The 12,439-nt window shown below is 41.1% G+C and overlaps 1 protein-coding gene across 14 annotated transcripts in view; it reads right to left on the bottom strand.

The window, feature by feature from the left end:
- Positions 1-12,439, bottom strand: part of RYR2 (ryanodine receptor 2) — a 625,908-nt gene that overhangs the window by 353,976 nt on the left and 259,493 nt on the right. For all 14 annotated transcript variants that reach the window (XM_053300231.1, XM_053300272.1, XM_053300252.1 and 11 more), the window contains exons 17-18: positions 8,556-8,651; positions 414-532 (exon numbers count right to left, since the gene is read on the bottom strand). In XM_053300231.1, the coding sequence (XP_053156206.1) occupies positions 414-532; positions 8,556-8,651 (215 nt within the window). The remainder of the gene's footprint in view (positions 1-413; positions 533-8,555; positions 8,652-12,439) is intronic.

Below are 12,439 nucleotides of genomic sequence, written 5' to 3'. Positions count from 1 at the left end.
AAGATAAGGGTTTGTTTGATTGTGTGTGTGTGTGCATGTACATCACCTGCAGAATAGGACAGATTAGAACTGTTATCTCTCATCTCCATACAACTGCTATTAACAAGTATGTTTATAGAATGTAATTAGAAGTTATGATTACAATTCACGATATCTTTGACCTAAGTACATGTTTTCTACAAATTGTAAGAAAAATTTAAAATCTGATTCAAATAAAAATCAATTTTTCATTTTTAAAAAAACCTTTGATTTTTTAACCACCTCAGGCATGGCTGCTGTGTAGGGGACATGGCCAGCAACAGCAGGGTGCCACCTCAAGTGGCACAAGGGCTCAAGCCATCACTGCCCTTTCAGTGAGACATTCTACTCATTTCACAGACTCTCCGATCTGGTCTCATATGTGTCTTGCATACCTTATGGTTTCTTCCATGTTTGTCCAAAAGACATATAATTGATTTAATATGTCCTTCCTTAATTATGTTTAAAGCTTCTGGACTTTCCACCAACACACAGTGTAAAACCTCAAGAATTCCTGCGAACATAAGACCATCACAGTTTAATTTTCTGTCTTCCACAGTTTCATAACTATATTGCTGTGGGGAGTAAAAAAGCAGGAGGTAATTCAGCAAACAAGGGGGGAAATTACTGCTGCTGCCATTCAGGCAAAAGGAATACAGGACAATTAAGAGAGCAATCTAGGTAAATAATTTTGACAAACATGAAAATATAAAAATAAGACAGATACACTTAATTCAGCTTAAATCTAGTTTAAATCTAGTAAATCAATATGTCTAGCCAACATTGAGGTGGCGGTGGGGACGAGACTGAAATGAAATTCATTGATTATGATCATTTTTGTTTAATCCTTTGCTGAATCTTAAAGTGACTGTATAATGTACAATTAATTGATTGCTTATGTTACAAATCTGAAGACGCTTCTGATTCTTTTAGCACTTTATTTTGCAATTCCAAATCAAGGTTACCATGCTATCTACTGAGGGCAGGAATTGCTCAGTCTTACAGTTCCCTACTTTTAGGAATTTAAATTGTCTTGATCATATTTATTTATTCATTTATTTATTATTTGATTTTTATACCGCCCTTCCAAAATGGCTCAGGGCATATGAACTTTGCAATTCATGGATACACAAAGAAAGCCTTTACACATGATCACCCAAACCTGTGTTATCTGCCACTAACCCAGGTTTGCATGCAGTGTGAACCAGGGCAAAAGTGTCAAGCCCAGGATGTCCCAAACCAAATAACCCTAGGTCTTAAGTGTTTTGGTGCCCCTGAAGTGTTTTGGTGCCTCTTCCGAAATGCTTCGGCGTGGAGCGAGGAGGTGGGCAAGTCCTATCTGCCTGTCCTCTAAGCCCCTGATGCCCAGCCATGGCGCTGTTCAACCGGAAATACCTCTATGCAAGCAGCAGCTTGTGCCACTTTCCCCTTTAAAACGCCACACCACGGAGATGGGATGTTTCCCCGGCATCCCTCATGTGGTGTTGGCACGCAAATGCTACATGTGCTGATGCTGAGCAAGGGATGCTGGAGAAGCAAGAGGAGAGCTGGTCTTGTGGTAGCAAGCATGACTTGTCCCCATAGCTAGACAGGGTCTGCCCTGGTTGCATCTGAATGGGAGACTTGATGTGTGAGCACTGCAAGATATTCCCCTCAGGGGATGAAGCCGCTCTGGGAAGAGCAGAAGGTTTCAAGTTCCCTCCCTGGCTTCTCCAAGACAGGGCTGAGAGAGATTCCTGCCTGCAACCTTGGAGAAGCCGCTGCCAGTCTGTGAAGACAATACTGAGCTAGATAGACCAATGGTCTGACTCAGTATATGGCAGTTTCCTATGTTCCTATGTCCTAACGCGATGCGGCATTTTAAAGGGGAAAGCGGCACAAGCTGCTGCTTGCGCAGAGATATTTCAGGTTGAACAGCGCTTTGGCGGGGCAGCGCGGGCTTGGAAGATGGTCAGGTAGGACCTGCCTGCCTCCTCTTAAGGGAACCCCTCGCCACCCTCGGGATGGCACCGAAGCGTTTCAGTGTGCATCCCTAGTCTTAACCCAGGTTAGTGCAGAGCAGGTGACCCAGTACCTGAGTTTGTGGATCGTGTGTCCATTTTCCACTACATTTATGGGTCCCAGCAGATGGCCACTATGATTTTATGAGAGTGCTGTGGCTGGAGGGGCTGTGCTCTATGAATATACCACTCTGCACAGTCCTCTCTATGATAACTTGTTTGAATGGTTCTAGATGTGTCTCTTTCCCCTTGTGGCAGATCAGAACACAGCTGATGCCATTGAGTTTCCCACCTCCTGGCCACATGGTGAACAGCGAGAAGGTCCCCCTGATTCATGGAAGACTTACTAGCTCCCAGCTCACTGCTGGGTCACTTGTCTGGGAGCAGGGATTGTAGAGCCCAATGGAGGCTCTGCTTGTCGGTCCAGGATGGGGTAAGGACTATTCCAAGCCTAAAACCACCCACTTCCGCCCGTGTGCAAGCACCCATAATAAAAGACAAATTATTTGGGGCAATATGCCTAAAGCCATCCAAGTAATAAAAAGGAATGATGCTACCACATTACTTTAAATGGTTCCTATCTCACAAGAATGTACCTTGCAACTTCACAAACTGAGGAAGCACTGATGGTACCTGACAGAATCCCTAGTTCTGCAATAGTGAATGTTCTGAAACTTGCAATTTGCTGCCCTGCGATAAGCATTCTGGGAGAAGAGGAATAGCTAAAAAAAAACCAGGGAACTCATTCAGACATTTTTTGTATGTCAAAACTAAGGGGGAGTATGAAAGATGTTTTAAAATAGGAGCAAACTAAACTGCATGAAATTGAGATGCATGAAAAATAAGTAGTACTATATCACTTGTGACTAGGGATATGCGGACTGGCTCAAGATCAAACCAGTCTGCCATTAAACCAGTTTAGCTCGAGAGTTTGCCCTTGAGCCAGACTGGGCCCGGTTCAGCTCAAGCTTCAGCTGAACCCTTCAGGCCAGCTCGGAACCAGTCCGGGGTTCGAAATCTTTTTTTAAAAAAAATTTAAACTCACCCCTGGGTCTGGATTAACTCTGCTGCCTCCAGGGAGGTGCTGCCATGGCTGTGGGGCAAGCTCTACAGCTTCCCCCTCCCCCCAGCCTCCCCCTAGCATGCAAATAGCTTATACGTATGTGTGGCAGCCTTCAAAATGGCCACCGCAATCTGGAAAAGGGCCGGTGAGGGCCTCAAATTAGCCAAACTGGCCCCATAAAGACTGGGGGAAGGCCGGTGGGGGGAGGGGGAAGCTTTAGAGACCCCCACCATGGCTACGGCAGTGCCCCCTCAAGGCAGCAGAGTTAACCCCGACCCAGTGGTGAGTTTAAATTTTTGTAAATGCCAGGTCCATAAATGGAAAATCCACAGCCATCCAGGAGATTATTCTGGATGAGCAAGGAGACTTGGCATGCATTACGGAGACCTGGTTGGATGAGGGGGGTGATGTAAATCTCTCCCAGTTGTGCCCACCGGGTTTCTGGGTGCAGCATCAGCCAAGGCAGGGTAGGCGGGGAGGTGGGGTTGCCCTGGTTCATCGGGAGACCAACCCCCTCACCAGATGCACTGTCCACTGTTCTGATATGTTTGAGTGCCTGCATGTAGTGATTGGATCACGAGACAAAGTTGGGATTCTGCTGGTGTACTGCCCACGCCGCTAACAGTCTCTCTGCCTGAGCTGCTTGATGTGGTCTCAGATGTGGCGTTGAGGATCCCACAGCTCTTAATTTTGAGGTCCCTACACAGCTTGGGGCCGGGGTACCTGTCAGACCACATTTGCCCATATGAATCTGCCAGGGCCCTCCACTCTTCATCTCAGGCCCTGCTCATGACCCCGCCACTAACAGAGATCCGGTTGGCGGAGACGAGAGACAGGGCTTTTTCGGTTGTGGCCCCTCAGCTTTGGAAGGCCCTCCCTGAAGAGCTTCACCATGCTCCCTCCCAATATGTTTTTTAAAAACATATTAAAGCACACCTTTTTAAGGAGGCTTTTTAATGCTCCATTTTATTCTTATTTTTATTTTTATTGTTTGTTATAGCTGGTAGGTTCTTTAGCTTTTGTTTTTAATCTGACAACCTTTTTATTTGTTTGTTTAATTTAGTTAATTGTATTACTTTTATTTTATCTTGTGTCTATCTTATTGTTGTGAGCCTCCCTGAGCAGTAGTGCACTGGAGGGGCAGGGTATGTATATTTTAAAAACATAATAAATATATAACCCAGACCCGGCAATTTTTTTAAAAAATTAACATTTTGAACCCCAGACTGGCTCGAACTCGAGCCGAAGTGGGGGGCGGGCGGTTCAGGGGTGCACAAAACTGAATATGACTGGTCCAGTTTGAGTCTGGTCCAGACTCGAACCCAAATGGGTAAACCAGTTTTGTGCACACCCCTACTTGTGACCTGCCAATTAACCAAAATTACCAGCCAAATAAAACAGCAGTCACCATCATTAAATATCATTAGAGTAAAATCAGTTTCCTTCCAGGCTGTATAAAGGCAAGTTCCCTAAGGTCCCCAGGCACAACTGCTCCTACAGATCTCTTACTCCAGCAGTAGCAAGCAGAAAACACACAATTAATTGCTGCCAGCTGTTGCTGCTACAAGCAAAGTAGCATGGAATGAAAAGTAGGCTTGAACATCTGAAGATACAAGTAATGCAGGTGGGTTTTCTGACCCTTCATTCCAAACCAATTGGATCACCTGTTTTTCTGTGATCACAAGAAAGAGAATGGAAGTGGAAGAAAGGCCCCCTTTATCAAAAAGTTGTCTTTTGTTTATGAGAAGACCTACAGGATCATCAAGCAGGACATTGGAGATTATCCTTTAGCTCATATAATCTGATGGCTACAGAACCAATGATATTTTAGAACAGAGCACTTCAGCATATGACTTCATATTTTTTAGTCAGCAGATATACAGTAAGTACAGAGGGAATCAGCTGTTGACCCAAGACTTTTTAATCTCCTCTTGCTGCAGGAAGGCTCAGAAGTCATAAAACACAGCCATTACAAAGATAAAGAAAATACATCAATGGTCTTTTCATCTCACAGATAAGCTCATTACCTGAAATTAATTCTAATACAGATAAAGGATCAAGTATTAAATATTTTGATCACTTGAATTACAATCAAAAGCCATTTTCAATCTACTTAATTCCCAAAATTGTACCCAGTGCCCCTAAGGGCAAACAAATCACCATGGTATTTTCAAAATATCTTCAGCATCCCATCTTTTAATTTGAGAGAAGGGTATTGGAAAGGGGGAAACTAAACTGTTAATTTGATATTTTATCTCAAAGCCCAAAGGCCAATTACATTTTTAATTAAGCATATACAGTACAGTTCTTTCTGATGAGCTGAAAAACTGAATTACAGCAAACTCTACAGTTTTTGGATTCACAACCCATGGTGGAATCAACTTCAAATTCTTAGCAATGTTATCAGCCATTGCTGTTTAGGATATAATAATGAACAGAATACTTGATGTTATTGGCAGTTTTATCAAGATAATTTTATTCTACATACAATTTTATTTATATAGGCTTGTGTATTGGGAAAAATATTCAAAGTTATAACAGGCACAATCCAGAGAAAGTTAGTCGAGTTCAAGTGTCATTTGTATCAACAAGGCCTGAATATACAGATACATTCTTAACTGATTCTGATTTCAGTGGGACAAACAAATGAATTCTGGCCATCTTTCCTTGGAACTCTATCCCATCAAAATAATTGAGATAAACTGTAACTGCACATATTTAGAATCACAGCCATAACCTTACCTTTCTTTGTATTGCTTATGTCTCACCTTGTGAGAATCTAGGGCAGAATTTACATCTATCTTGCTATACGCATAGGCAAACTTATTAAATTCTTTAAGTCGCCAAAATAATATTTGTTATTAGGCGTTTGATTAAATGCACTCAAAATTTAGTGGCTGACATTCAGACTAACACTGCATTGATATTCCAGTCCTTTCTGTCACACAATGAGGGAGGGGCAATTTTCAACTATTTTCTCTTCCCTCTGCAGCTGCCTGTGCCTCCAGAAACTAGGTTCCTGAAGGCTGTGCAACCTCCATAGCGTATTTCCTTTACGGTTATAAGTGAGTGGGGGAATTAACTAGCATGTAACTGTTTCACTGGACTAGGAGTTATCTAAGGGTGGAGCTCAGGAGACAGTGGCCAAATTCAGACAAAATAGGAAACCAGAGGTCCCTTCACCTCTGGTTTCTGAAGCCACACGTCCAAATTCAGCAAACCACAATCCAAGATAGATTGCACCCGAATTAAATTTGGAACAGCTGTAATGAATGGCACACAGGGACACCTCAATGGTGCAGTTTGTAATGACAACATCCAGCCCAGTCCAAGATGGCAGACACATGAATATTTGAGGTGCAAGAGATCTAACTTGTGGACCTCCTTTTGCACCAAATTTAGTCCAGATGTAGAGACAGTGAAAGGAAAGTAGGCTGATTAGTTCTTACTAGAACAACTTGTTTTACCATTTTTAACTACAGTTAACTGCAATTTTCAGGTCTTGGCCATTAAGGGTCATTTAGTTTGTTGTCTTGCTTTGTTTTAGACAGCCATAGTTTTATTTTAAGTTTTACTTTTATTTTTCATTTGTATAGTCTTTTACAATAGTCTTTCAGTATATTGTGCACACCTAGGCTTTTAATATCTACTTTTAATATGTAATATGTAATCACCCCTTATACTTTATGCTAATCTATGACTGTAATAAAGATTGATTTGAAGTGCTCTTACTATTGTTGTACTGAGATTCAGAGGTTTAGCTTAGTAAGACAGAGTGCGGCGGAGAATATTAGGGATGTTATCAGCTGGATACACTCTCCTTGTTCATTCACTGGCTCAGTTTAGGGTTCAAACTAGATGTGGTGTTAAATAAATCATCCAATTAAGTGTTTGTGTAAGAGTGTGTGTGTCTGTGTGTCTGTGTGTGTGTAGGATGGTGAGTGAGCTGCATTATTTTTGGCACAGGAGGGTTGCTATAGAAGAGACTGAGAAATGTATTTCTGAAAGGAAAGTAGGAGATCTGTTAGATTACGAAGAAGAGTTTGAGACAAGAAGATAAGACAAAGAGCAAAGACTGATCTACTGAAAAGGTGAAGCGGTCAATGGCTTTCTGGTCTCAAGCATCATTCCTTTTGCCACAGAATCAGCACCAAGAGCCAGGGGACTGGAGGCTAAGAATCACAGACAAGCTTGAGGAGTGGCTGTTTCAACTATGACAAAATTTGTGAGACTCATTCCTTTCTAGCCTTATGAAAAATTACCATTTGACAGAATTGGGGTCCAGATTGTTAATAGAAACTAGCTTGGCCGGGCACAGAACATCTGCGCCTCTAGTTTGTCATTTGTTGCCACACCACGTCCCCACTGTCACAATTTTGTTGCCCATTTGCTACCTCGTTCTTCCCCCACCTACCCGTTGCCACTGCCTCCTTCCCCCCGCCCGCCGGCTGCCACCTCCTTCTTCTACCCATCATCCATCCGTCCCCACTGCCTGCCTGTCATCACTGCCTCCTTCAGCCTTTTGCTGTCGCTGTTGCCATTTTTGGCGCTGTCCCCCCTCCCCCACGGCCACCGCCACAGCCGGCACCATTTTCTTCCCTCCCACCTGTGGCTATCTGACAGTTCTCCAAACTCTCACAAGAGCTGCCACGCATGGGATTAGCCACAGGTATGTCTTAGAGAAATATATGCCTATGTATAGTTTGCTTAAATGTGTATTGATTTAAGTTCTGGTAATTACCAGAACTATTAATTACCAGAACAAATTCTGGTAATAATAATGTAAGCAATGTCCTTTCAAATGAAAAAAATGACACTGAGACAACAGACACAGATAATAATAACTGAAAATCAACTTCCCCCCAAAATTGCAAAAATAGTAGAAAGCTGAGGTTTTTGATGGACCTTTTCTTATCCTTTGAAACAGCAGATTCTGAGTAAAAAACCAAGCCATGAAAATTTGGCCCATCACTTTTCTAAAGCTTCTGAGTACAGTTTTTAACAAACTGCATTTCCCCCAACATTGGTTTGAGGGAACCCTGGGCAAAGTGACCTTCCATGGGCCCTTTCCTACATTGGTACGCCACTACATGGATGGGCCTTGATAGACTTACAAGACAGGAGCAGCAAAAGGCAGCAGGAATGTTTTCCTCATTGATGCAGAAGAAGCTGGCATTCCCCACAAGATCTGAAGCTAGTCCCAGGGGGAAATATGTGTTGTCACTAGAAGTGACTTACTGTTTCATCCAAAAACAGAAAACTTTTGTTTGTACAATCACAGTTACTTATCAAATTAGGATATTAAAACCAACAATAAAATCAATCCTCCCTATTCTATTTTACAGTTGCTATGCTCTATCCAAGCATATGATGTCCGAACTGCTGCTCCAGCAAGTCTTCATATTACATTTTTGAAGACTGTACTGTAGGTATGTACATCATAACACTAAAAAAAAATAAAAATAAAAAAATACCAGAAGATGCTTCCAGTCTCTCCAATCTGCTGATCAGCCAGTCAAGAGATCCAGAAAATTGGGCGCAGTTTTTGCGATTCCCTCTAATCAGAGCCGCTAGAAAATAATAAATAAGTGTAATTAATTTTTACTTTGGTTATTTTCACAATAATCATAAATACTGCTTGTAATCATTCCATTCCAAACATTAAGCACCCAATCTGAATATCAAACAGCATATTTAAAAATGCTGTGAGATAAGAACATGTTATAGAACAAAAGACATTTTATAGAACAAATTTCCACACAACTTTGGACATACAGACCTCAGATACCAGCTTATACTCCGTCACACATCTACTGCCTCTGACATCAGCACACCAAGTTCAAATGCATATGGCACGTGGGGAAAATTTCTTTGAGGCTGTCCCTGATGTGTTGCTTCCCTCCCCTAGAGGAGCAAGAACCCCCAGGAGCTGCTTCTTTCCAGTCTCTAGATTCAGCTCTCTTTCACCATCCCCCATACATTTGGATTATTGTATCTGAGGCTCTGCTATGGGTGCCTTTGCCGTCAGGCATTCACAAGGACCAGAGTTTTTTCAGTAGCACCAGTCATGGAATTCTCAGCTGCTGGGTGCCCATCTGATTTGCACTCTATATCATTGTTTTTACATTATATGATAAACTGGAATTTCAGTTGATCAGCAATTGAAAGAAAAGTGGAATATACAGTAATCCTTTCCTTAAAAATTAAAAATTAAATTTCCAGGGTCTCTAGCAACCAAGATGCTGTCACTGCAGTATTCATCAAGGTGTCAGGTAGCAAGGATTCATTTTGTGTCTTAGAAACGACATGGAACATTTATAAAATTGGAGGATATGTGACCTTTAAGCTCATTGTGCTCCTGATGACGTGTTCCGGAATTAAGCCTGCAAAAAGACTTTGCAGTATACATGGAGGCTGTCATGTAACTCTTACTTCACCAGGCTGTTAATCTTCACAGACTCTTCAGTGGATTGTGCCATTAAACTAGCATGGATTTGTCCTGGCTATTACCAAGGCTTTGGAGCTAGCAGAGTACAGAAAAGATGACAAACCCAAAATGTTCTGATTTTTTGTCTAATAAATAGACTATATAATATAATATAATATATTAGATTTTATGTCATTGTGATTCATTATGGTTAGTACCAAATGAGTGTACTATTATATAAAGTTATTTTAAATTTTAAAACTCAAAAGTCAGTAACCTTAACTTTTTTCATTAGAAACAGTTCTGCCCAGTTTAGTCAAAGATTGTGGTGTAGAACAAAAATGATTTTTAATTATAGTTCAAGATTATGTTTTTGGTATAGGTCCAAATTTGGGATGTCTCCCTGCTATGAACCACCAGATAACCAGGCAAACACTGCTGGTTTATGGGCAAGTATAGGGAGAGGGAGAGAGAAATACTAATCCTCAAAGAGAAATATTCTGTCCTATCCAGCCAATGTCTCAGAGATTAAAAGAACAATCAACCATTTTAGTAAAGTTCTTATTTGTGGCTAATTTACCACAGGTCAAGTAAACTATAATTAATCATGGAACACAGACACTCCCTGAGGAGCTATAATAGCAGAAGAGAAAAGTATGCTTCATGAGCCATTACTGAAAATAAAATTGTAAGAGATATACATATTACTAATCCTTCCGAGGTCGGTAAAATGAGTACCCAGAATGTTGGGGGCAATATGCTAAATCATTGTAAACCGCTTAGAGAGCTCCGGCTATAGAGCGGTATAGAAATTTAAGTGCTATTGCTAATCACAGAACTGAGATACAAAATTCATTAGAACCATAGAACTCACCTTCCCACACAAAACAAGCTAATCTAAGCACTATATTTTATTAATGAAGTAACTGAGAATGATTAAACCACCTACTAGAATAATATATCCATACCTTCTTCTAAACTAATATATTTAAGAGACTATCAAACATCACTAAGTTACTGGATAAACATTTTACTTTGCTCTGAAAATGAAACCAGTGTTTATTTATATATATTCTGTTTTAACAGAATTGATGGCAAGATGGCTTTCTCACAATATGGATGAAAACAATCTTAAGAAATTGTCCTTTGCCCCCTATGTTCAACACTGCCATGTTTTCGACTTGGTTATCTATTTTCATAAAACAAAGATGAGCAAAAGGTACTTTTTGTCTGTCAGTTGACCACTAGCTAACTGGACCATCTAATATGCTTGCTAGTTACTGGAATTCTTCTGAAGAATGCTAAGGTGCTCGTTACATTATTCAGCAAGAGTACAATTATGTGGTAGCTGGCAGCATTCCATGCATGAAAAGGTTGCCCTGTAATAGCCTATTGTGCAATGTTTTATTAAAGGAGCTGGTTGACTTCAGCTTTTGTGGTTTACTTGTTTTTGTTGTTTACTTAACGCTTAACAGTTAAGGCATAACTAATCTGTGTACAATGAATACTATTTTTACTATACAGGAAGACCTCATTAATTGCAGGTCCAGCACTCACAGTTTCGTGTATCCGCAGCTGGGTAATTGGCACCCAACCTAGGTATACACGAACATCCTTGTAACTCAGTTTTATCTAATTTATTCTTTTGATGTTGTATATTTTTATTGTACTGTATTGTTTTTATTCCTTGCTTTCTTGGTCATGGACCGTAATAATAAATTTGATTGATTGATTGATTGGTTGGTATACCTGAGGCTAAATCATCACAAAAAGAATTAAATCCGTGTATCAGAGGCAGCTGGAAATGACTGGCAATTTCCAGCCGCCATTTGGGGCATTGGAATCATTTTGTGGCTGGTTTTGTTTGTTAAAAGTCTGGAAATAGTGGGGTTGTGGGGGCTGATTTTGGCACTTTTGGAGACCACTGCTGGAGTGCTGGAGGCCCGCAGACCACAGTAGGGCACTTCATTTTTCACACACACACCATTTGGGCCTGTTTTTACTGCCTTTTCCCAGCCTCTAAGAACCTAACCCCTAAAATTGCACTGACTGTAATGATGCAGTGTTAGCAGTTTCCTCATCCGCAGCAATGCCAGGGAACAGAAACCTTGCGAATACAGAGGTTTTCCTGTATACTTACTTCACTCTTCCTTGTTGGGCACTTTGTTCTGGCTCAAGATCAGGTATGATGCCAGGTAAGAGAGAGGAATCATCTGCAAAAGTTTTAAAAGCTTTGGCTGTCCAAATGCTGAGAACAAAGTTTGAGGTTGAGAATAAAGTGGGTATGGTTGCCAGTACAAACCATGAAATATGAACCATAAGCTTGAGCAGCTTTGGATTTAACAATTACACAGAGTCAGCTAAATGCAGTCATTTCCATGATCAGCTGCTAGTAAGTATTCTTGGCCATAGCCTAAACCTGAGACACCAGAGTGAGCTCACCCTGATACCATATAGGTATTTTGAATGCCTAAATTAAAGAATAAATTCAACATTGGTACTCACTGTGTTACTTCTTGTTGGTGTAAAAGAGGACACCCATAGTGGGTTATCTCCACCCACATGCACCAGAGGCAGGACTATTCACATGAAGGAAACATTTAAGAGCCTGTGTAGGGCAGTCTCCCTTCAATTCTGCTGTAAAGCCAAGTAAATAAATACCTCCCATTAAAGAAAAGTACTGGAAGCAGAAGATAAGCCATAGAATATATTAGAGACATCCAAGCCCAAGTATATAGATACAGATAATTCAACATGCAAGACCCAGCTGACTACAGGAGGGCATGGGTGTCCTCCTTTACACCAGCAAGAAGAAACCTTCATAATAAGTATGGATGTTTTATTCTCTGCTGGTGTAGGAGGGCACCTATTGTGGGATATACCACAGCTCACTAACTGGGTGGGTAAGGATAGGTCTAATGTGTCAGAAGT

The sequence above is a fragment of the Hemicordylus capensis genome, chromosome 1, assembly GCF_027244095.1.
Source record: "Hemicordylus capensis ecotype Gifberg chromosome 1, rHemCap1.1.pri, whole genome shotgun sequence".
Classification (NCBI taxonomy): Eukaryota; Metazoa; Chordata; class Lepidosauria; order Squamata; family Cordylidae; genus Hemicordylus; species Hemicordylus capensis.
The sequence above is the reverse complement of the archived record's forward strand: the minus strand, read 5'-3'. Positions and strand labels throughout refer to the sequence as shown.